The 25,927-nt window shown below is 40.7% G+C and overlaps 2 protein-coding genes across 2 annotated transcripts; both read right to left on the bottom strand.

The window, feature by feature from the left end:
- Window positions 6,013-12,719, bottom strand: LOC8064936 (protein argonaute 12). The gene is made up of 21 exons (XM_021463719.1): window positions 11,985-12,719; window positions 11,561-11,760; window positions 11,321-11,467; window positions 11,037-11,170; window positions 10,245-10,354; window positions 10,055-10,161; window positions 9,825-9,957; window positions 9,631-9,747; window positions 9,395-9,502; window positions 9,240-9,311; window positions 9,022-9,144; window positions 8,766-8,943; window positions 8,545-8,666; window positions 8,258-8,395; window positions 7,719-8,008; window positions 7,388-7,451; window positions 7,154-7,289; window positions 6,969-7,042; window positions 6,789-6,883; window positions 6,650-6,681; window positions 6,013-6,531 (listed from the first exon to the last, which is right to left on the bottom strand). Exons 1-21 carry the CDS (start codon window positions 12,717-12,719, stop codon window positions 6,353-6,355), a joined length of 3,294 nt encoding a protein of 1,097 aa, XP_021319394.1. The 3' UTR covers window positions 6,013-6,352.
- LOC8054169 (protein argonaute 12) lies at window positions 18,280-25,553 on the bottom strand. The gene is made up of 22 exons (XM_021461875.1): window positions 24,106-25,553; window positions 23,814-24,013; window positions 23,580-23,726; window positions 23,334-23,470; window positions 22,511-22,620; window positions 22,256-22,362; window positions 22,041-22,173; window positions 21,774-21,890; window positions 21,535-21,642; window positions 21,377-21,448; window positions 21,023-21,145; window positions 20,769-20,940; window positions 20,538-20,659; window positions 20,319-20,456; window positions 19,875-20,017; window positions 19,745-19,807; window positions 19,608-19,671; window positions 19,382-19,517; window positions 19,195-19,268; window positions 18,931-19,025; window positions 18,800-18,831; window positions 18,280-18,664 (listed from the first exon to the last, which is right to left on the bottom strand). Exons 1-22 carry the CDS (start codon window positions 25,414-25,416, stop codon window positions 18,489-18,491), a joined length of 3,780 nt encoding a protein of 1,259 aa, XP_021317550.1. The 5' UTR covers window positions 25,417-25,553; the 3' UTR covers window positions 18,280-18,488.

Genomic DNA, 25,927 nt, shown 5'->3' with positions numbered 1-25,927 from the left:
CCATTCGTTTTATTATAACTTTTTATATAAATATCATCTCTTTTGATTTTACTTATTTGATCATTAGAGATACTTTAATAATGATTTATTTATTTAGAAATTGTACAAAAATTTTAAATAAGACGAGCGGTCAAATATGATTAATCAAAGTCATCAACAACGGTCTTTTTGAGACCGAGGAAATATACATATAGTTACAATATCCCTGGTTCATGCATTCATCTTCTGCATAAATCAACTTTGTAATTGTAACCATATGCAGCAGGCAAAAAAAAAAAAAACTGCTAACACGCAAACAACAGCACGCATGCATGTAGTTGCGCACAAGTCCATCACCGGGTTATTCTTGACGTACTCGCAAGTGATACACTGCTTAGCTAATTATCCAAGATAAGATACGCCTCTACCACTTATGCGGCCGTGTGTGCTTGTGCACGTGTGTACGTGGATCTTGCAGCTATAAAGGAGTGGATGTGTCAAATAGGCTCCCAATTTGACTACAACTTGGCAAGATGCTGTGATCAGGTGCGCAACAGAGAAGTCTCTCTTGCTCTTGGCATATACTTTTCGTCCATATGATTGTCTATCTGGCCGGTCACACTTGCACACGTGTGCGCTTATCAGTATGTGCATTTTCCACACATTTGTCAAATTAAAAGATTTTGTGACATCGAGGTAAAGTTTGAGGAGTGCACGTGTGAATCAAACTTCATGCATTTTGGGCTCAATTTCATTCACAAACTATCAAAGTGTGGTAGCTTCACATATCAAACTTTTCTTCTTAGCTCAATCCTATCCCTCATCATATGCGGCATGCATGGCACGTTGTCATGCCTCGCCAGCTCTAGTATCACCCATGACCAAAGATATATGCACCATTAGTTATCGGTGTCGAGAGGAGAACGTCACATTGCAGCTACGGTCCCCAAAGTCAGCATATGATGTGGGAGAGTGCCAGGGCCATCGCTTTGTGCCACATGTGGTCACTGACCCGCCATTTCGACCGTGTTTATCCTAGGCTCTTTGGCTCGGCATGGCTTGTAGTCCTCTCTAAGGTGATAGTCCATCTATAGTCATGAGTTGTGTTGGTGCTGGCGAGACATACGATAGCTAAACATGCCACGTAGGATGAGGGACGGTTGAGCCAAAAATAAAAGTTTGAAAACTATAACGACCACTTTGATAGTTCATGATAAAACTGAGCCCAAAATGCCATGTGTTTGAGAACTAAAAGATAGTTCTATGATAAAATCACAATCCAAGAGTAATATTTGAGGACTAAAATAGTCATTTTGAAAATTTAATTAGAAACAAATGAGCCTCAATGAATAGTAAAGATAAAATAACTATTCGTCCCACATATTTCAAGTATTTGTTTATCACTCACAGCAGCGGAATGAAAGCAATAGCAAGACGGTTAGGCCTACTACCACCGCCACCGTTGGTGGCAAGCAAACCAAGATGCACAGATCGAGTTATTTCTGCTACTTCGTGACAATTCACAACATTGTGCGAAAACTTTTTATGACATGGATACAAGTGCATGGCTTAACACCCTACCCCCACCACAGCCTGGTCAGGAGCTAAACTATAAAGTCTATTCGTTTGAGTTTATCTGCTGAATTTACCAACTATATTAGTAATTTTATTTTATAATAAATTAACAAACAATATTTTAATCATGACTTTTCTACCAAACAAACATGCTTTATATATACTATCAATTGGTTTGAAATTAAACTAACTTTTTTTTTGGTTGAATTCTAACTCCGGGATCCATATATTAAATATGTAGTTTGTAGACTAAATCAAAATTACTTAGATATTTATATTTTCAAAAGCTCTACCATACCTCCAACTTTTTTATTGGAATTACAGAGATCTGCCCCTATGGAATTCATATTTTTTTTAGAGGCGTAAGGCCTTGTTTAGTTTCTAAAAAATTTTGCAAAATTTTTCAGATTCCCCATTACATCAAATCTTTAGACGTATGCATGAAGTATTAAATATAGACGAAAATAAAAACTAATTACACAGTTTGGTCGGAATTGACGAGACGAATCTTTTGAGCCTAATTAGTGTATGATTAGACAATATTTGTCAAATACAAACAAAAATGCTACAGTGTCGATTTCATAAAATTTTTTGAACTAAACAAGGCCTTAAACTCTAGCCTCTAGCAAACAAAATCTACTGCTGTGCCGTGTTATGTCGACGCGTCAAAGATATAGGCCGCCATTTCCTGGAAAACCACAGATTGTAAAACGTTCTAGATGCATGGGCCTAGAATTGTCAATCGCTTCATTCTACTCCTAGAAGGTTTGAAGAAACTGCACAATAACTAACAATTCACCACTTGGAATTGGAAGTCACCGGACGGCGTTTGTCGTGATCGATCTATATATTTTATTCTGCACTGCTTTTTTTTCCCTAATGATGCAATTTTCCTATAATTAAATGGTCGTTGTACGTATGTAAGGTCAATTTTAATGGAGTTTCATACACATTAAATACACTGATGTGACACTGTATTAATGAAGAAAGAGATGATAAGAGTTTTATAGGAGTAATGAGAGAGTTTTATCCCCATAAAACTCTTCTACATTGTTTCCAAAATATAGATGTGTTAGAAATTATGTCATGAAACTTGTAGTGAGGATGACCTAATAATGTACGTGTAGCTACCATGCTTACATGCAAAACATCTAGGTCCTTGGACTACTGGGTGCTCTCGTATAAGTCGTAATTATACTCCCTCCCTTATAAGTTATTTCAACAATCTTAAAGAATTAAAAGATTTCAAGTTTGACCAAATAAGATAATAACATTTACGATACTATCTAAGAATAATTAAATTCTTCGTCAATTATATTTTAATAATATATCTATTTGATGTCATAAATCTTTGCACTTCTCTCTATAATTTTGGTCAAACTTAATATATTTTGATACTCTAAAATTCTTGAAATGACTTATAATTTGGAATAAAGAGATAAGAAAAAATATATTTGCATGCCCCAAAAGAGCCCTTTCAGACTTGATTCCGTGATGGATGTTGCTCCAACAGTCTTTTTAACAGCACATAATAAATTAAAACACTCCAAAACTTCTTGTACTTCAAAAGATAAAGACTATTATTTAGTTTACTCCAAAAACCAAAAATTTTTCAAGATTTTTCGTCACATCGAATCTTGCAACACATGCATGGAGCATTAAATATAGATGAAAACAAAAACTAATTGCACATTTTGCCTATAAATCGCGAGATCAATCTTTTAAGCTTAGTTACTCCAGGATTAGACAATGTTTATCAAATAAAAACGAAAATGCTATAGTGTCAAAATCTAACAACTTTTTGGATAAAAACAAGACCTAAATAAGAATAAGTTTTGGTTAATTAGGAAAGATCGAAATACAGATCGTCAAATGGAATCGAACCTCTATGTTCATTTGCAGGAAGGCGATTGCTGTTGACTAATGTAAAATGGAAGAAGACAAATCAGCCCATGGGAACGCGATGTTATTTGACTATACAATAAGGCCTTATTTAGTTCCGAAAAGATTTCGGATTTCGGTACTGTAGCACTGAGACTAACTAGTATCAAAAGATTCGTCTCGCGATTTCCAGCTAAACTGTGTAATTAGTTTTTGCTTTCGTCTATATTTAATGCTTCATGCATGTGCCGTAAGATTCGATGTGACGGAAAATCTTAAAAACTTTTTGCTTTTTGGATGAACTAAACAAGGCCTAAGTATGGAGCGAAATACTCTCTCTCTTGACCCAGAAAGTGAGCAGGGCGTGCTGGTCTCATCTCATCCTCTCGTCCACACCTGCCATCGCTTTTGTTTTTGAAAAATCTTGTTACACTTCCCTGCGGCACTTAGCCATGACCAGAACCAATTAATTAATTAATTCTGACGGAAGCACCACGATAGGAACAGCTTACCTGAGCTTGTTCCAGAAGCTAACGTCAGGAGCAGGGAATTCTGAACGAGTTCTAGATGCACTCGTGGTCTTATCACGCAAAAACATACTTTAATTTGTTAAAAAAATACATATCTCGCTTCTTAAGTACTCATTTCCTTCTAATACAATGATACACACGCTTCGTGCACATTTGAGGAAAAAAAACAATTTTTTTATAAATAATAGTATCAACTTTTATGTCTCTATATATAAATTTATTTAGAAAACTACGATTAATCTTATGACATATGCAACATAGATATCAAATGCTTTTTAAAAACAGATGTTTGATCAAACTTTAAAAATACTCCTTAAAAAGTGTTACGTATAAATTTTTTTTACGGAGCCACAGATTACCGATCTGTTTTTAAAAATGAAGAGAGAAAAATGAATATGCGTCTGAAATATTAACAGAGATAAATTACAAACTCAACATAGCAAAGTTGGTTATATTTCCTATAGTAATCTATCTGGGCGCTTGCATTTTAACTAATGGCTCGTAGAGGTATGATCCAAACCCATTGACAATGAAACATGTAGGGTAACTTCGTCCTATCAGCGTCCTACCTGCTGGCTACCTCCTTGATGACCACACTGTCCACCAAAAAAAAAAAAACTCGAGTTGGCCTACTCCCTCCATTCCTTATTAACTATCGTTTCCGTTTCTAAAAAAATAACATTGACTAAATTTATATAATATATTAATATTTATGGTACATAATTATTATCATTAGATAAATTATTGAATATATTTTCATAATATAGTTATTTATAGATACAAATAATATTAATATTTTCTATAAATCTAATCAAACTTACGGCACTCAAATCAATATCCAAAAATATTTAGAAATAGAGAGAGAGTATGTTACTTCCCCGTCTGAAATGGCAAGGTATGTTACTAAATTTAGAATATATATAACTAAAATTCATTATATTCAAAACCATTCATAGGCCTTAGTCTGGAGCTGTAGCCTAAGTGTTAGCCTCCGCATAAGTGTTAGCGGATTGAAATTGTTTGCCTCTGCATCATTTTAGTAAAAGAAATATATTAATATCCTAACCTATACATTGATCAATGTATATGGTTGTTCATTATTCCTTATTATACGAGAGCAACGGTCCATGGCGTTGCTTCCGGATCCCGACCTCGTTGCGAGGGAATAAGTTTCCCCGAATACCGGGGCTCATTGACGCACGCCGGGCCTTTCAGCGTCGCCACAAGCACGTCGTCGACGACGGCGACAGCGGCCAATAATTTTGCCAACGGGAAATATACAACACATGAACATTCAACCGAGGCCTTGTTTAATTAGTTCAACCCGAAAACTAAAAAGTTTTTAAGATTTCCTGTCACATCGAATATTTCGACACATGCATGAAGTATTAAATATAGACGAAAATAAAAACTAACTGTACAGTTTATCTGTAAATCGCGAGACAAATATTTTAATCTTAATTAGTTTATAATTGGAAAATATTTGCTACAAACAAACGAAAATGCTACAGTAGCGAAATTCAAAATCTTTTCACATCTAAACAAGGCCCGAGAATCTCTCTGTCAATCGTCACTATCTTCTCTTTTCTCTGACCAAAACCGTGTTAGAATCTTCAAAAGGCAACGCCGATATGAACTCTCAAGTCAGCCTTTCAAAAATAAAAACACACTCTCAAGTCAGCCGACAACTACCTCCCGCCAATAATGACCCTAAAATACTCAGGCTGCATGCTGATAACCCTTGAACAGCGCTGTTTCCTGGTGGTTTCAGAGCCAGATAAGAACGCCGGCTTCTCATCCCACCTCCACCTGGGACAGTCTGCATTCGCGTGGCCAATCGCTGCGTGACAAGCCACAGCTAGCTAAGTCGAGAAGCTCCATTAGAAATATTGATTGATGAATTGCTCGATCCATTTACTAATTAATCAGCTGGATAAAACTGTCGCGTGGACGCTGGCGACGAAACCGTGACTCACACATTGCTTGCCCCAAATGCAACAAACATCCTACGAACTGATGACAGGCTCAGCTCCATATATTTTATGCATGCATCAAGTCAAATAAAGCACATAGCACCTAGTACAGGAAGAAATTTCAGAAGCAATAGCCGCAAGGTTGCAACTGAAAAGCTCTCAAAATCACAAGCACTTGCCCAGGAGTTTTACAAAGTCAACCAAAAAGATTTGAAGCGGGCCAGCATGACCTCAGTTCGCGGTTTTCTGGCGAGTTTTGGATGCAAGACTCGCCCAGCCCAAAATATGATTTAGAGGTCATGCGCCAGGCCTTCAGTGCTAGTTTACCCTATTTACAAAAGCCGGTTTCACGGCTACTCGACCTGGAGTTTCACGGCTACAAAAGCGTTGATGCCGGTTCTTGCAAGGCCAGCTTCAGCAGTAGAACATGAACTGCTTGACGCTCTCCATCACCTTCGGCAGCTGCTTCACTGGAGCAGCGCGATCTTGCTGGCGAGAGCTCGCCACAGAAGACGATCCCTGGTCGGAGAGGCCATCATCCAAGTAGTGGCGCGCACGGAAAGCCGCCAGGTGCGCGTAGTATGCTGGGGGAACTGTAAGCAACAACACATGAAAATCGGTTGGCCATCCATGAAACTACTCAAAAAGGAAACGACGCACAAAACATGGAGAAGAACACCAGTGACTTCAGACAGTGTTTAAGTTGCTGACCTATAGAGACTGATCGCGTGCACCGCGCATACCTGAAAACAGAGCCAGATGACGGTCCAGGTAAATATGGTGGCCACAACTCGGACAGTGAAAAGGTAGCTGTTTTTGTTAAGGATCACAAGTGGTAAAAACTGCTTACGTGTAGCACAGTTTGTAGGTCAATGTCTGTAGTGCATCAGCGGTGAAATTGTTTTCGTCAAACAGAACATGGTAGTGTGTTGGACGGCTCGTTCCCTGCCAAAAGTGCAGAATGAGTAAACCACAAGCGTTGAGCAGAGACTTCGTTTCAGAAACATCGAATCATCTAGCATCTGTTCACCTGAATGCCCGAGTGGCTACAAAGGTAGAAGTCGAATTCACTTGGATGACATATCTTCGTGTCAACAACAGTTCCTATGAACACACAAAAAAGAGCCAAAAACAATAAGATTGCAAAGAAGAGCTGATATGTATGGTTTCATCACAGAAGAGAACTAGTTATGTGCAATAGAAAATTTATTTTACCTGGCAAAATATTTCCACTACGATCTGTCTGTCCTTGTGCACGATGATCTTCAGGGAAAAGCCGTGTGTGATGCCGCTTTTGCACCACAACAAATGTAACTGGAGGAAGGTAGCCCTCTTCCAAGCTGGCACAAGCCTGAGTACAAAAGCAAAAAAGATCGACAAATATGATAGATCATGTACACACAGTTAGGAGAATACATCAAAAGAGAAGAATATTGTGAAGAAAAGCACCTTTCGAATTGCATCCACTTCATAAAGCAAGACCTGGCTAAACTGCCCCTCACTGACACCATCTCTGCAAGTCAAGGAAACTAGTAAAATCAGTACTCTCGGTTTTCAGGTACACAAAGGCATTTAAACTCCAGGAGACATGTACAACAAGCCAACAATTGATCCAAAATAACCATACATAGAGTCAAATAATTAAGGAAACTGACCTAGACTACCACGTATAAGCAATGGGCTAACATGAGGAAAAATGGCAGGTTCTGCCTTTTCACGCAAGGAAACAAGATTTAAGTTCAGGAAGAAACACAATTCATTCAAACAGACAATTACGAACCGATAGAAAATTATCCTGCTCGGTTTTCGGCTCCCATTTGCCCTATAGAATGATACAAGTAGTTCCCTGCAGCAACGATATGACTTCAAAAAAAAAAAGGAAAGATCATTTATTGGAAGAACAGCAAAGTTAATATGTTCAGCATGCCTGATCATTCCACCATGAAGTAGTCCTTTTTGTGGATCCTTCACTTGTGTGAAAAGATCAGCTATGATCTCTTCCCTATGACCTTGAGAAGACACCAAGCACCTGTACTTTGAAACTTCTGGCCAATCCATTGATGCAACAACCTATAATTAATTTAACATGACTAATTAGAAACCAGAAGCACAAGGAGATCTCTCTCCAAAGGACATGGCAATGCCAACACAAGAAGTCAAGGTGAAATAACAAATTTCTGACAAGGGTTAGAGTAAATTATCCTCAAATAAATGAAAAGCAAGTTCCATGCATGCTTTATTAATTTATTTGACATAGGTCCAATAATGAAAATATCAACACAAATCAAGTTGAGAACAAGGAAAAGAAAAATTACAAACCGCAGCGATAGACGGGGATGCATCCTCCCCTGGAGCTGGGTGGGTAACATCAGCTCCAAAGATTATTGTTGGCAAATCTGTTAACAAATGTATCCTCCTATTTAAAGCATCTTCAAGAACTGTATTACGACCACCAACCTATGTGCAAATTATGGACAATGTAAGCCACTAACACCACAACTTCAGTGAAATCTCAATTACACTAAAGCTCAACAACCCAAAATGACAGTACAGAAACTGAATTAGAGTATCTAGGCCATATTTAGCAACTGCCTAGGCCACATTACCTTAACATTAATTTTAAGGGCCAGGTTTTGGAGATATTGTCGGCCACCTTTATGAACATTCTTAGGTATACAACACTGAGTTATTATACCAAGTTCAGTTTCACAAAGACGCTTTATCCTTCCTGCATGAAAGAAATGCCAGAGCTAAAGTTTAAAAAAGAATGCATACAAAAAATAGCTAACAAATACTACAAACTTTGAAAGCCATTTTACTTCCTTACCATAAAAGAAACTTGCATTTGCATCTGGCAATACAACAATTAGTAAATCAAGCTGTGGGCTAGTCACACCTTGTTGGGCAAGTATTTGTGCAGACTGCCTATGAGTATTTCTGAGTGCAGCTTCTAAGTTATCTGGGCGAGCTTGCCCAACATCAACACAAGGTCTTCCATTTATTTGCTACCACACAAAACGAGAACATATAAATGAGCACAAATAATAGTGTAAGGAGTACATGATCAAATGTTGCATCTTTACCATGCCAATATCATTGCACGCCCCAACCAAGTTGTTGCAAAACATCCGGACGTCATTTGGATGCAAGCGAGAAGCAAAAGTCACACAAGCCCAATACTTAATGGATACTCCATCGATCAATCTCTGATAAGCACATACTCATAAAACTAGAATTCTTCCCAAAAAGATAATTTTGGTGTGACTAAAGTGGAGCTCAGAAAGAAAATAACATGTAATACCTTGTTGTTCATGTTCCACTGACCAATGGAAGGACTACACACTTTTTCTCGCCCAGAGTCATGGTACTTAAGCTAAAAGGGATATAAATGATCATCAGTATAGACAACCGGAACATCAGAGTGTAAAAGATCATCCAGGACCAGAACAAACTTACTGTCGGAGCTGGCAGCACACGCGCATCAACCAAGGCAAGTTCATTTGTCACCTTAATACCAAATTCTTTGGCACAATGATCATTACCGTAGTTGTTCCTATTAACTACCTGAGAAAAAAATAGAGAAGGTAGGGTTAGTAAAAACAAATAAATACTGAATACCACAAAAAACTATAGACTACAATGTACAAGAACAAACAAAGAGTCAACAATGGTATAGTAGTTACAAAATTCACCTCTAAAATGCTACCCTCCCTTTGAGTTGGTCGCTCACATGCCATCTTCAGGATGCTTGTGACTTGGCGCTCATTTAGCTTTCTAGAATAGCGTTGTCCTTCAAGTATATTGCAAACCTGCATAAATAAGAGACATCTTGAAGAAATCTGACAAAAAAAACATTAACACAAACAGATGAAGATATAGGCACGACCTCCATGGGTAAATAAGTTGGCCTGCTATCACTGCCAGCTTGAAGGCATGGCCAGTGAATGTGTTTCAAACAGTAATTATATTGGTGTTTAAAGTATTGAACAACTGAAACCCTTGTCCCATCTTGATCAAACCTGTATAAGCAAACATGAATATTTAAATATACGTGTCATTAAAAAATAGTGCAGCATGAATTAAGGAAAAGAAGATCAATTAAAATGGAATAGATACGTTAAATCATTCAAGGGAAGTGAGGTTATCCCAGTAATCTTGTAACGTATGGCTATATCACGACGATGTGTTGCCACAACCCGTACTCCTTTGAGGACTTTCTTCAACTACAAAGAGAACGGCAAAATATGGTACAATCAGACTAAGTTAGAACTAAATGAGGATATAGTAATAGTATGATGTTCAATACTTTTATGCGATCCTGGTCAGACAAACGCCTTGAGGTGTCACGTATATTGAGGTACTCCAATGCAAAGTCCAAAATCGGTTGAGCCTTGTAAAATGCAGTTGCTGAAATATCTGAAAGGGAAATAGACAAGAAGTGACTTCTACAGAAATGAAGCTGGTAAAACCTAATAAGCACTTGAATACTGTCACAAGAAAACTTTCAGACTTTTTGCATCTTAGACAAAGTATAGAACCAGTGCATTTGTGTAATTGGTTAAAAAACAGAATAATATACAATCAATATAAAATATATCTTATTAAAACTTAGCAAGCATATGGGACCAAAAAGTACTGAAAAATATGCACAAAATTCTTAATATATAGCATTCCCTCCATTCCAAATTATAAGGTGTTTTGGCTTCTTTTTTTTAGATTCATAGCTTTTACAATGTATTTAGATATATATTATCTAGATGCATAGTAAAGCAATGTATTTAGAAAAGCCAAAACATCTTTAAAATTTGGAATGGAGGGAGAACAATGCACACTTTCATGATACAGAACAGTAGTCCTGTAAGGCTGTAATGGCTGACGACCTAACTTATTCTTTGATGACAGAGTAACAAAGGGCACCACGAATGTGGGTAATAATACATTATGTCCACTCCAGAAGCTTTAAATTGTGCTTCTTACTCTTTACTAGCTAGTGCACATACCATACAGATAGTACATATATGCTACTGCATGCCAAGTAAGTAACTAGGAGAAGTGTGATTTGTGTAATTTAAGGCGAAAGAGTTAACCACAACTATACCAATATTCAAGGACAGTCCCATTTGTGTAGCACGTAGACTTTGGTAGTACCCCCTCCAGCATTCCACACCACTGCCAATATCACCACCATGTCCAAATGCCTTTGAGAAAAATGATCTTGAGATGGATACATACCTGTCACAATTTGGAAAGAAAAAAAAAGGTCAGAACTGGATGAAGTGCAGAAGGATCATATACAATTGTCAGTACGGCACACAATATATAGTCTGACAGGAGTTCAATGGATATATCCATTTGCATGGATGTATCATAACTAGTACGTACTTTTCACTTGGACATTCCCTCAAAGCAATATCAAGGCCTTGGATAGTATCCTGTGGCAGTTCCCTCTGCCTACCAGCCAAGAACTGCCTAAGGCTGTGCATATCTATTTTTGCAGCATCTTTTATGGTCACCCTGTACTCTTTCTCACTGCAGGCAGGAAGGCAAGGCTTAAAATTTACAACGTAAACACATATAAAGAACAAGCGCGCGCATGATGAGAAACAAATTAGAACACCATACCCCTGGTTTGCTCTCTCAGGATTGGTTAGTTTTAGAACAAATTCTTTGGCTTTGAACGGTAGAGGACCAGCAGTGAAAAGGCCCTTCCTACCATCATAAACAGGCAGTCGCCCATCCAAGTATTGCTTGTGCAGTTTAACGAGTTCGTTAACGATCCATCTATTTCTTTTCCTTGACTCTGATTCTGGAGTAATCACGATCTGCGCAAGTGAAAACGGATATAATTGCACTTAGAGAAATATGAATGTTACAGTAAGTTGATCTAAAACGGTGGGGAATAAACAGGAGGCATGCAAGGGCAGAAAATTGCGTAAAACTCACACATTTTACGATTCAAATAAAACTAAAAAACAAATTCTTTTGAACTTGAAAAAAGCAGTAAAACCTAATCGAAAGAGAGAGGGGGCCATGCAGATATGCATACGTCGTAGTGGTAGATCTCCTTGTCCGCCACCTGGACGAGGAAATGGTTGGCGCGCACGCGGCACCTCCGGCCGAGCGTGCCGTACCCCGGCCGCGGGGGGAACACCAGCGCCTTGCTCGACGCCGGAGGCAGCCTCCCCTGAGCGGCAGCCCCCTGGTCTGCCGCCCCCAGCGACGTCCCTTGCTGCTCCTCGATTCTCGCCGCGGCGGCAGCAGGCTCACGCGCGGTGCCCGACGGCCCCTCGCGCGCCTCTGCCTCTGCCACTGCCGTCACAGCCGCTTTCCTCTCCACCTCGCCGCTCAGCGCCTCGACTTCCGCAGGTCTCGGCCTCGACGCCGCCGCCGCCGGCGGCGGCGGCGGCGGCGCGGCCACTTGCCAGCGCGGCTGGCCCTGAAGAGCACCTTGCTGAGCAGGCACGCCGCCATGGTGGTGGTAATGTCCGCCACCGCCGCCTCGCCCACCACCACCACCGACCGGCTGGTGGGCGCCGTGGAAGAACTGGTGTCCCCCTCTCTGCTCGCCGCCTCCACGACCGCCGCCACGAGCCGCACCGACGGCGCCACCTCGGCCACCACCAAGCTCCGCGCCGCCCCGGCCCCGCCCTTGTCCGCCACGGCCACCGAGCTCCGCGGCGCCACGGCCGCCCCGCCCTCGGCCGCCACCGCCACCGCCACCTCCACGGCCTGCTGCTTCGTGGCCGCCACGCCGGCCGCCACAGCCGTCGCGCGTCGACATGGGCTAGGGAACCCTAATACTATGAGCACACAGGTAGCAACCGCCAATGCAACTTCAATTTGGTGAGGCTGGACTGGAGGGCGCAGGGGGAGACGAGGGGGTCGTCGAGGCCGCAACCGCAAGCGCATGTATATATATCGGCGTGGCCTCTGAGGTGAGGAGGCACGAGGCAGGGACGACACGACGCCGACGCGAAGGAATGAAAAGGCGCAAGCGAAAGCGACACGCGCCGGCGGCCGGCGTTTCAACTGATGGGCCCACCCAGCGGCGCCAAGGCCGACGCAGGAGGAGGCGCCACGCCAGCCAGGCCTGCAATGCAATTCACTGCAAGCGACACGAACCGAGTGTGGAGTCGAGCCTCCTCGCGATCCCTCTCCCGCTCTCACCTTTTGCATGCTGCATGCATTTAGGCCTTGTTTAGTTCCTAAAATTTTTCAAGATTCCCAATCACATCGAATCTTGCGGCACATGCATGAAGCATTAAATATAAACGAAAACAAAAACTAATTACGCAGTTTACCTGTAAATCACGAGACGAATCTTTTGATCCTCGTTAGTCTATGATTGGATAATATTTACCACAAACAAACGAAAGTACTACAGTGGCGAAATCCAAAATTTTTCCCAAACTAAACAAGGCCTTACTCCAGGCCTTGTTTAGTTCCGAAAAAATTTCAAATTTCGATACTGTATCATTTTTGTTTTTATTTGATAAATATTGTCCGATCATGAACTAACTAGGATCAAAAGATTCGTCTCGTGATTTACAGACAAACTGTGTAATTAGTTTTTATTTTCGTCTATATTTAATGCTTCATACATGTGCCGTAAGATTCGATGTGACGAGAAATCTTGACAACTTTTTGGATTTCGAGGTGAACTAAACAAGGCCAGCCAGACGCGCCAAGCATGCAATGCAACGGCCGTTCACATGCATGGCCCCACGTCACAGTGGGACTCTTGGAAAAAATTTCAAGATTTCTCTAAATCTTTACACACATAAATAGAGCGTTAAATATAAATAAAAATAACTAATCTAGTGAGTTTATAGTTTTGTTATAATTTATGAGACGAATTTTTAAAATCTAGTGAGTACCAAATATCTTTGCTAAACCTAAATATTTTCGCAACTCAACAAAACTTCGGGTGGACACAGTCTAGGTGCATCGAAATCGGTTCACGGCGGCGGCAGCGGGGGCGCATGCGCGGCACTTTGGGCGCTTGGGGCACTGTGTGCGCGGCGCGACAGGGAACAGGATGCTGATTGATCCAACAGCAACAGGCCAGGACAGTGGTGCAGCGGAGGCGGCAGAAGATCCGGAGATCTTTTGGCCGCTGCGGTCACGCAACCGGTGTGTCTGGTGATGATCTTCTTCCTCTCCGTTGCATTGATTTGCACCGGTTTTTGAGTCATGCATGGATGATGGTGATGATGGCCTGGCCCTGCCCCCGGGACATGATACGACTTGAGACAGCTGGTAGGCTACTCTGTTTCGTCTAGCTGTCCCAATTTTCCCAATACGGCAATACTGTGTCCCACTAGGCCTTCTTTAGTTTCCAAAAATGTTTAAAATCCTCCCTCACATCGAATCGAATCGAATCTTTAAACACATGCATTAAATATTAAATATAAACGAAAATAAAAACTAATTGCACAGTTTATCTGTAATTTGAAAAATAAATCTTTTGAATCTAGTTACTCCGTAATTAGAAAAATAATTATCACATACAAACGAAAGTGCTACCTAAAACCATTTTTTTTTTGCAATCTGAACAAGGCCTAACGATACAGGCCTTGTTTAGTTCGTGAAGCGAAAAATTTCGCGATACTGTAGCACTTTCGTTTGTTTATGATAATTATTATCCAACCATGAACTAACTAGACTCAAAAGATTCGTCTCATCAATTTCGACCAAACTGTGCAATTAATTTTTATTTTTATCTATATTTAATACTCTATGCATGCGTCTAAAGATTCGATGTGATAGGAAATATTGAAAAAAATAGGTTTTTGAATGGAAGTAAACAAGGACACAATACAATCCAAAAAGAGCGAGTGAGCCCCAAGAATCAACGCAAAACAAACGAAAAACAATGTTGGCCGAAGGTCTGGTTTAGTTCTCAAAAATTGTTGACGCATATGTATAAAATATAAAATAAAAATAAAAATAAAAACTAATTAAATAGTTTGCTTATAATTTACGAGATGAATTTTTTAAACTTAATTATTTTATAATTAAATAATAATTATTAAATACAAACAAAAGTGTCAAAGCCAAAAAAATTTCACGAACTAAACAAGACCGAAGTTATAAAGGCAAGATAAGGATCAATACACTCTCTCCTATTTCATAAAAAAATTGTACTACAAGTCAAGCCAGCTTAATTCTTATCAAATTTATAATAAACAATATTGATATTTATGTCTCCAACTAAGTTTATTATAAAAATAAAAATATATATACTTTCATAGATAATTTGATGATATTTACTTTGTATCAATAAAATGGTAATACTATTTTTTAATATAACTTTGTTTAACTTTAAATCATTTGACTTATCAGAGAGTGAGATTTTTTTTTTCAAAGAGACCGATCGAGAGTACTCCCTCCGTCCCAAAAAGAGTGTCGTTTTAGAATTTCAGACATCTTATTTGATCATTCGTCTTATTCAAATTTTTTACATAAATATTATATATTTTGTTAAGACTTATTTTATCATTAGAGATACTTTACTTATGATTAATTTATTTTGTAATTTACATAAAATTTTTGAATAAGACGAACGGTCAAACACGATGTCTCAAAGTCAAAAACGTCACTCTTTTTGGGACGGAGGGAGTACAATGCAAGACGTGGACGGAGAGGGATTTGCTGGTCGTCGGGCTAAGGATGAAATGGACGCACAGGATCGGATGGATGCGAACGAGATATGAGGAATCCGGTTGTTCAAACTCAAACAAAGCGGAGGTATTGCATTCAACGTATTAGACATATACTAGGATTATTTATTCTTTCGCTATAATTCTATAAACTAGGAGTATGTAGTTCGTGATTTTTTTTTTGGCTTTGACACTTTTGTTTGTCAAAGCCAAAAAAAAAGTGTCAAAGCCAAAAAAAATCACGAACTTAATTAACACTACTCGGAGTATCTAAAGCTTTGCAATTAAATTTTTTAGATCATTTAGGGCTCCAAATATATAAATTAAGTCTCGGATTTTGAATTTCAAATTTTTGAATTTTTCAAATGTCCTTGCATGAAGAAATGTCTTGTATAAAAGTTGTGGTACTCGATGAGATTTAAAACTCTATAGTTGAAAGTTTTCTCATTTAAGATTGCTTATGAGTTAAAATATTGATTACTAGATTTATACATATTAGTACAAATAGCATCTTATCTTAGAAGTAGTAAAGTTGTTTGTGGTGTGTTGTGGTAGAGGATGAGACACGCGGACGAATGTGTTGTGGGTTCAAATCTTGGTTTATTTGTTCTGCAATTATTCAAAACCAGTGAAAAAAAACTTGTGAGCAGTGGCAGGTTCTTAGCCCTTCAGGCCATATTAAAATTATTTTTTCTTAACTTTATCAGATTAGACTCTAAATCACTTTTAAAAATTCAAAAATATTTTTAGGGATGGCCCACCTCTGAAAAAAAAATTAGTTGCAGTTGTCTTAAGAAAACCACCTCTGAAAATCGATTTAGTGGTTCTTAAACCACCTATAAAAATCAATTTAAACTGTCTCTAAAAATCTTTTCTATACTAATGTAATCTTGATTGACAGTGGCCTTTATGGCTTTTTGAGAGTTATGTTTTGTCAACTGATTACTTTATAATGTTTTCTATACTAATGTAATCTTGATTGAAGGAAATGGGAACGTAGAAAGATACTTTATGATGTTTTTTACTGTGAGAACTTAAATGTTTCTGAACCGGTGAACCCAAATGTTCTGGAACCTGAGTACGTGTAGCGATATGACGTTTCATGTTTCTGGCTGCTCAGGATTAGCAGTAGGCTCGTTGATACAATTGACTCAGGTTAGCAGTAGGCTCGTTGATACAATTGACTCAGGTTAGAGTTGTGTAGGTTGGAGCACTCTAGAAAAACATAAGGCGCACACCATACTAATAGTTCATGTTTTTACAGTGTATAATAAATCGAGTTGGGACTAGGCATATGATTAATTTTTGAGTGATCCAGTTCATCCTTCTCTCCTGGGGCTCACGTATCCCTACAACTGCTTTGGCTGAGTTTTGGGCACAAGTTTGGTGTGTGCCTCTTTTGTCTTTAGAACTTAGTTATATCATGGCTTTCGAACCTCAACAGATCTCTTAGGTTTCTTTTTCCTAAAAACCCTCTTAGTAACCTTAGTGAAATATCTGATTTCTTTGAGTTAAACATTTTTGGTTGATTCTTGTGCTCAATCTTATTAGTGTACGTAATGCCCCCTAGTGAACATATATAGTCTTGGTAAATACTCTTTCATTCTAAATTATAGAATATGGATATATCTAAGCATATAGCAAAAGCTATGTATAGTACTTATTGTTTAGAATAGAGAGGGCAGAAGAATTTTCTTGAGCTTACTGAATCCTTAATTTTTTAGATCCTTTAAAAACTCCTAGTTTTAAACAGGAAATTCAATATTCTTGGTTCTTGGTGGCCTGTTTAGTTGCATCCAAAATTCCAAAACTTCCAAAACTTTTCAAGATTTCCCATCACACCGAATCTTGCGGCACATGCATGGAATATTAAATATAGATAAAAAAAATAACTAATTACATAATTTATCTATAATTTACGAGACGAATCTTTTAAGCCTAATTAGTTCATCGTTAGACAATTAATAATTATCAAATACAAACAAAAATACTACAATACGAAAAACTTTTCACCTAAATAACTAAACAAGGCCTAAAGCTTAAACTTTTTGGCAATATCCAATGCCGTGAGAATGCCTTCACCATATTCTTGGAAAGCTACGGTTTCACAAAATTTGGAAGTCATTTGATCTTAGTTTCGGATTTTTTTTCTCTCTTGTTTTAAAGTCTATCTTTTTTGCTAAGGGCTGAACTTCAGGTCATTTTAGAGGAACTTTAGCATTAAACATAAACAACAATTAATTAGAAGAGACAGCAAAAAACTTTACCACTATTTTTTATTAAAAAGAATAAAAATACAGATCCAGATTCTTTTTATAAAAACAGACCAAAAGACCACTCAATAAGGGAGTACCACACCAAACTACCCACAGCTTTAGAGTTATGATCGATCAACACCAACTCTATATAACTCTCGCTCACTGACCGAACTAACCAACTCGGTGAAAACCAACATTCAATTCAAAGAACTTTAGAAAAATAGCATATAGTACCTTATTTGATAACTCTTTAATTAATTAATTAATAATTATAATAGTAGAAAATTATCACACTACACTTGCAAGCCAACAGGCAGCTCCCGGACATAGTATTTTGCTCGCCTATGCGGCTGTGCATGCAAACAAATGCCACAGGGGGTTCATCCAAAAGAGACTCAAGGCAGCTTTCAGGCCACTATCATTCAACCAAACACACCCATATATTGTCCTAAACAACTTAGTCCAGCAACCATATATAACCATTTGTCCATTTCAGAATCGCAAAAGGCTTCAGTTTAGAAGCAATTAAGCATGATGGAATGAAACCGACAAAAGAGTTGAGTTTACAGTTATGACAACGATCCAGAAAATGTTGCATGCAATCTTTTCGGGAACTACTCTCCATCAGCTTTAGCAATAGAACATGAACTGCTGAACGTACTCCTTGACCTTGGGGAGTTGCTTCACTGGGACAGATGGATCAAACGTCCGAGTTGCACCCGTTGATGAGCCCTGATCAGAATTATCGTCCTCAATGTAGTAACGGGCACGGAACGCACCCAGGTGTGCATAGTACGCCGGAGGAACTGTCATAATACCAAAGGCAGGGAAAATTTTAAGGAAAAGAAAAAAAAGCATGAAAATCAAGAGAAAAATTTACTGATCAACAGACAGTTCATGTAATCTGTAAAATAGTGTTTTATAACTGCATTAGTGCTGACCTATAGAGACTGAACGAGTGCACCGGGCATAGCTGTGAGCAAGAAGACATCGATATGATGAAAAGGTCAAACCATGGTAAAATGGGACTCCAATTTAGGCAAATTGAGGGAACATCGTTAATGAAGCTTACGTGTAGCAAAGATTGTAAGTCAAGGTTTGCAGTGCATCAGCACTGAAACCATTTTCGTCCATAAGAACATGATAATGAGCTGGGCGGCTTGTTCCCTGTCCAAGGCAGGAAAAAAAACGAATGTCTGAATATTAATTGTGCCAATTAGTACAGAATCAGTATCAATTATCAAGATAATAATTTCGGATAATATTGTGCCAATTACTACAGAATATGTAGTAGGGATTAGGCTAATAAACACAATTTATATATGCAGCAGTATACCTGAATACCAGAATGACTACAAAGGTAAAAATCAAACTCGCTGGGGTGGCAGATCTTCGTATCGACAACAGTTCCTGAGAGGACATAATTTAATTGAAAATTCAAAGTAGGTTCAAAACAAGAATTGATACCTAAAATAATAATGCATATCAATATTAACTGTTGCCTAGCTATGCGACTTGCATACCAGGCAGGATGTTTCCACTCCTGTCTGTCTGGTCTCGTGCACGATGATTTTCAGGAAACAGGCGAGTATGATGCCGCTTTTGCACAACAACGAATGTGACTCTTGGTTGGTACCCCTCCTGTAAACTTGCACATGCCTAGCAGAATGATCACAAACAACATGCATGTCAAGTAGCCATTAAATGCCGGAAATGGAAATGGCTAAAGCCGGTTAAACAGGAAAAGACCTTCCGAATTGCATCCATTTCATAAAGCAAGACTTGGCTGAACTGCCCCTCACTAACACCATCACTGCAAAAATGGAGGATCTGCTATATCAGTATCAAACAAAGATAAGTAAAAGTATGAAATTATCTCTACAAACCGATAGAATATAATCCTCGAAGGCTTGTAACCAGTTGACTTGTGGAACGACAAAAGCAAATCTCTGCAATACATAAATGTCAGTGCTCCGATAAAAAAAGAAAACAAAGTACTAATTTGTCTCAACTAACCTAATCATTCCACCTCTGACATTCCCTTTCTGTGGATCTCTCACTTCTGTATAAAGACCATTTATAATTTCAACCCTATGACCTTGTGAAGATACCAAGCATTTGTACTTTGTAACTTGTGGCCAGTCCATGGATGCAACGACCTAAATGGATATGAATTAGAAAATATTTAAATCCCAAACATAGCATACATCATTGGCAGCAGAAGTTTGGAAGAATTCGTAGCACAAGTAATGCCATGCGTTTTTCATTTAAAACTCTTGTTACTAAGATCTTTCCACGAAGAATATTTACAAAGGAGGTAACTTTGAAACCGAATAAATTAAGAACAAGATTCTGTGACTACCAACAAATGCATTCAAGTAGTGGCATGTCTGTCCAAATGAAAACTAAAAAGCTAAGAGTAAGACTAAGAAAAATGTGAAACTCAGAGAGAACCCATACTGCTGCAATAGATGGAGATGAACTTTCCCCAGGAGATGGGTGGGTAACATCAGCTCCAAAGACTATTGTAGGACAATCTGTCAGAAGCGGTATTCTCCGGTTTAAAGCATCATCAAGTACTGTGTTCCTCCCACCAACCTAATTGCAAAATGCAATGCTTTCACTATTCTTTCAACCTGATTTTAAAGTGGACAATAACATATCACTGCTTCTTCCTACCTTTACGTTGATTTTCAAGGAAAGATTCTCAAGATATTGATTTCCTCCTTTCCTTACATTCTTAGGCGCACAACACTGAGTGATTAAACCAAGCTCAGTTTCACAAAGTCGTTTTATCCTTCCTATACATATCAGGTAAAATTCAAGAAATTAGAACTTTAATTTGGAAAAAAAAGTCAATTATAAAGGTCAAAGAATCTTCAGCCTTGAAGATCCATTTAAACAGCTTACCGTAAAAACCACTCATATCAGGCAAAATTATGATGAGTAACTCAAGTTGTTGATCTGTTAGACCTTGTTGAGCAAGCACTTGTGCAGAACGCAAATGGATACCCCTGATTTCGGCTTCTAAATTGTCTTGGTGTGCTTTCTTGATTTCTGCACACGGCCTGGTACTCATTTGCTACCAAAAAAAAATGTAAAATACTTTTAACTACCATATTTGATTTGATTGTGTGAGAAGTGCCATCTAGAGATAGACTTACCATGCCGATGTTATTGCACATGCCAACAAGATGCTCACAAAACATTGCAATATCATTTGGATGCAAACGAGAGGCGAAAGTTATGCATGCCCAATATTTGATAGATCCTCCATTAACCATTCTCTGAAAATTTCACCAAATATTCCAAGATAAGATACATATATATATATATATGGACTACAAATCTAATAGATCTATTTAAGTCATTACATAATTATTTCATTTGTTGACATAACTAGGGATTACACAAGTGTTACAACCAAATAATCAACTGAACCGAGTAACATGAATGATAGACAAAATTATGTGAAGAGAGAATACATGCATGTAGATTAGAAGAACAAGACAAGATACCTTGTTAATCATATTCCATTGTCCAATGGATGGGTTGCAAATCTTCTCTCTTCCAGAGTCATGGTATTTAAGCTAAAAAATATTGGTTGATTGTTAATTGATGGCAACTAAAAAATTGATGTTCTTTCATCATACTAAAAAAGAAGAAACTCATTTACCCTTGGAGCTGGGAGCACTCGAGCATCAACCAACGTAAGTTGGTTCATCACCTTAAGGCCAAATTCTTTTGCATAAGAATCATCAGGGGAGTTGTTCCTACTGAATACCTGAGAATGAACACAACATATTCACTTTAAAAAGCATGAATAAAGGAAATACACACACACACACACACACACACACGAAAAGGTACAAACTACAAAGTGAAGTTGCATATAGGATTAGTGACAATATTCACCTGAAGAGTTCTATTCTCCCTCTCTGACGGTCGCTCACAGGCCAACTTCAGGATATTCCTGACTTGATTCTCATTCAGCTTACTCGAGTAGCGTTGTCCCTCAACTATGCTGCAAACCTGCATATATATAAGTACGAACGTTATAATAACATATGGATAGATCGAGATATCTAGGAGGTTGATAAATTAAATATATTCACAGAAATATTAGTCCTAAAAATGCTAGAGTAATCGAATTGGCAAAGAAAAAAAGCACAACAGGGCAACCTCAATAGGTAAATAGATCTGCTTGCTAGCACTGCCAGCTTGAAGGCATGGCCAGTGAGTGTATTTTAATGAGTAGTCATATTGTTGTTTGAAGTACTGCACAACTGACACCCTTGTGCCATCTTGATCAAACCTGTATATACACAAAAATAAATATTGAAGGATATGATGTGATTGCATAAATGGAATGCAACAAGATATAGTAGAATAGATACGTCAAATCATTTAATGGAGCCGAGGTTAGCCCCGTAATCCTGTAGCGCATGGATATATCATGTCTATGCTTGGTTGCGACCCGGACCCCCTTAAGTGCTTTCTTCAGCTGTGATGCAAAAAAAAAACGTCATGATATATGGTGAAATAATCATATAGACAATTAAATGAGGGTATGGTAAGATAAGCTGAATGGTTAGCAGATTCGGCGGATAAGCTCAAGCGAACAGAGCAAAGGTGCGCTATATGGTCCATACTTTTATGCGATCCTGATCAGACAAACGCCTTTTAGTATCATGGAGGTTCAGATAATCCACTGCGAAGTCAATAACAGGTTGAGCCTTGAAAAATGACGTTGCAGAAACATCTGAGAGAGAAGAAATATAAATTTCATCAAAATCAAAAGTAAAGGTTTTCAACAACAAACTTCATATCTTTAATGACACAATTATCAACATGGAGCTTATCAGTTTGAAAAAGATGTGTTATAACTCAAAACATAAAATAAAGCCATACTGTTATAGTAGGCAGGAAAAAGGAAAAATATGCCATAAATTACGAATTCTACATATAGTAGGCAGGAAAAAGGAAAAATATGCTATAAACCATATCTGATCATGTTGTTGATTACTTGATTTATTCAGAATTTAGATTTTAAAAGTGTACATATAAAATACTTTGCATGGTTGGTGAAAGGTATCAGAATTTTAGTTGAGTTAGTAGTTAAATCCAAATTGTTCAACTAAACTAGCTACGCTTCAGAGTTGAAATACTTTGTCGTGCTTATGCACCATGATCTTATCTTAGTGTATCTGTACAGTACAAAGACAAACATCTAGCATGATAACAAAAAGCTAGCCTGTGCAGCCCTAACTTCTGATAATAAAGGACCAATTCAAATATGGGAATAATGGATTCTTACTATTTCAGAAGCATGCGCTCTGAAAGCAATTCATGGCAAAGCGACAGGTCGATACAAAAGTTAGAATACCATCATGTATATGTATACACAAAGAAAACAATAAGCCAGCAGCAAGCAATTCAAGGCAGAAAGCATTAGGTACAAGCACACAACTCTACCTATATTAAGGGACAACCCCATCTGTGTAGGGCGTAGGCTCTGGTAGTAACCCCTCCAGCATTCCACACCATTTCCTAGAGGCCCACCATTTCCAAATGCTTCATGTGAGAAAAACGATTTTGAGATCGATGTATACCTGCCACCAAAATTGATGTAAAGAATTAAAACCACTTCATAATTCATAAGTCAATGACATACTCTAGATATGAAATGATTGTGCCCGAGTGCATGGATGCATTAATTACCTAGAAGTTGGGAATTCTCTCAAAGCGATATCCAGAGCCTGGATAGTGTTTTGTGGCAGATCCCGATTCCTGCCAGCCAAGAACATTTTAAGGCTGTACATATCAATTTTTGCAGCATCCTTGATTGCCACCCTGTACTCTCTCTCGCTGCAAGTCAAACGATTAATTAGCACAGATAAACATATTCGAGAGTGCATATAACTTTGCTTGGATGGTAAGGGGATTCAAACACACCCTTGGCTTGCTCTCTCAGGGTTTGTCAGATTGAGCACAAACTCTTTGGATTTGAATGGCAGTGGCCCTGCCGTGAACAGGCTTTTGCTTCCATCATAAACAGGAAGCCGCCCGTCCAAGTGTTTCTTGTGCAAGCTAACGAGCTCGTTGATGATCCATCTATTTCTTGCCCTTGACACCGATTCTGGTGTGATTGTCACCTGTGAAACGAAGACATAAATATACTGTGGTTTTCTTGAAACTTGTAGGGTTTTGTTGGAGACACAGATAGGCCGGGGTCATGTATACGTACATCGTAGTGGTAGATATCCTTGTCAGCGAGCTGTACAAGGACGTGATTGGCGCGCACCTGGCACCTCCGCCCGACGGTTCCGTACCCCGGCCGCGCGGGGAACACCATCGCCTTGCTCGAAGCCGGAGGCAGCGTACCTGCAGGCGTCGAAAGCGCCACTTGACCGGCCGGCGCCTTCCCTTGCATCTGCGGTCCCGATGCCGGTGCGACGACCTGACCCGGCGCCGGCGGCCTAACTTGCATGGCCGGTCGCCCTGGCACAGGGCCCTGAACTGGCGGCGCCGGCGCTGGGAGTGACGTTAGGGTCGCTGCTGGTGCGACCTGACCTGGCGACCTCACTTGCATGGCCGGTCGCCCGGCGGGCACAGGGCCCTGAACCGGCGCCGACGCTGGGAGCGACGATGGGCTCGCTGCCGCCGGTGCGATCTGACCCGGCGGCCTCACTTGCATGGCCGGTCGCCCGGGCGCAGGGCCCTGAACCGGCGCTGCGAGCGACGATGGGCGCACTGCCGGTGCGACTTGACCGGGCGGCTTCCCTTGCATGGCTGGTCGCCCGGGCGTAGGCCCCTGCACCGGCGCCAGCGCTGGGAACGACGATGGGCTCGCTGCCGGTGCGACCACCTGACCTGGCGGCTTCCCTTGTTGCATAGCAGGTCGTCCGGTTGTAGGGCCCCGAACTGGCGCCAGCGCTGGGAACGACGATGGGATCGCTGCCGGTGCGACCTGACCCGGCGGCTTCCCTTGCATAGCCGGTCGCACCGCAGGCGCCTGAAAGGACGACGGAGACTGCGCTGGGAACGACGGGCTCCCTCTCCCGACAGGAGCGAACTGATCGGGCACCTTGCCTTGCATCGCCGGTCTCGGCGCCGGTGCTTGTGAGGACGACGACGAGCCCTGGCGCGGCCCCACCTGCGCCTCGGCCACTACAACCTTTCTCTCCACCTGGCGCCTCACCGCCTCAACCTCCGCCGGGGTCGGCGCCGAGGGCAACACCGGCGCTGTCACCTGTTGGCCGCGCCCCTGCTGAGGATGAACTCCAGAGTAGCCGCCACGCCCAGGCCCGGCAGCCGGATGCGGGGACGGGGGCTGGCCATGGCCGCCTCTCTGTGCGGCGCCTGGCGTCGTGGCGCCGCCACGATCGCCATGCCCAGCCCCGCCGCGCGTGTCCTTACGGAATCCTTCGAGGTCTGCAGCGGCGCCCTGGCCGCGCCCTCGGCCACCACCGGCAGCGCCGCTCCCGCTTCCACGGGCTCCTCCTTGTTCACCCCGTCCTCCGCGCCGGCCTCCTCCTCCGCCGCCGCGCGTGGACATGGCGGAAAACCCTAGAGCACACAGAGCACAACCCACCGATCGAGTCAAAAAGAGAGAGAGGTTGTTCTGTGAGACGACGACGAAGGCGTGGTTTGTGGTCGCTTCAGTTTCGCAAAATAAAAGGCAACGGGTGCCGGGTGGAAAGGAAAGAGAGCGAGGAGCCGAGGACAAAGCGATTTCCAAGCGGCACCGGATGTGATGCCACACCATATCTATGACACATGGACCCCGCTTATGGTCAACCCCACGCGTCGGCGGCCATTCAGCCAAGTCTGAGAGAGGCAGCGACGAGGGCATGCACGAGGTCGAGGCCGAGGCCACAGCCCACAGCCACAGGCCCGAATTGGCAACCGCCAGCCGCAGCCGGCCGGGCATGCGTCCTGCAGATAGCCCTGCGGCGCTTGGAGTCCAAGAGCCCACGCACGACGGTCGCCACTCGTGAGGAGATTAGCGGTCGCAGGAGATCTCCTGTCGGGCGAGAGATCTCAGGCCGCCGCCGTCGTCGCCTCGT

Source organism: Sorghum bicolor, chromosome 1 (genome assembly GCF_000003195.3).
Source record: "Sorghum bicolor cultivar BTx623 chromosome 1, Sorghum_bicolor_NCBIv3, whole genome shotgun sequence".
Lineage (NCBI taxonomy): Eukaryota > Viridiplantae > Streptophyta > Magnoliopsida > Poales > Poaceae > Sorghum > Sorghum bicolor.
The sequence above is the reverse complement of the archived record's forward strand: the minus strand, read 5'-3'. Positions and strand labels throughout refer to the sequence as shown.

Coding starts and splice junctions, on each gene's coding strand:
- LOC8064936 (XM_021463719.1), bottom strand. CDS start 12,719: ATGTCGACGCGCGACGGCTGTGGCGGCCGGCGTGGCGGCCACGAAGCA. Junction 10,162..10,244: donor CTGACCAGGATCGCATAAAA/GTATTGAACATC, acceptor TTCTCTTTGTAG/TTGAAGAAAGTCCTCAAAGG. Junction 6,682..6,788: donor ACCTACAAACTGTGCTACAC/GTAAGCAGTTTT, acceptor CTCTGTTTTCAG/GTATGCGCGGTGCACGCGAT.
- LOC8054169 (XM_021461875.1), bottom strand. CDS start 25,416: ATGTCCACGCGCGGCGGCGGAGGAGGAGGCCGGCGCGGAGGACGGGGT. Junction 21,643..21,773: donor GGGAGAATAGAACTCTTCAG/GTGAATATTGTC, acceptor GTTCATTCTCAG/GTATTCAGTAGGAACAACTC. Junction 20,660..20,768: donor TGATATGAGTGGTTTTTACG/GTAAGCTGTTTA, acceptor TGATATGTATAG/GAAGGATAAAACGACTTTGT.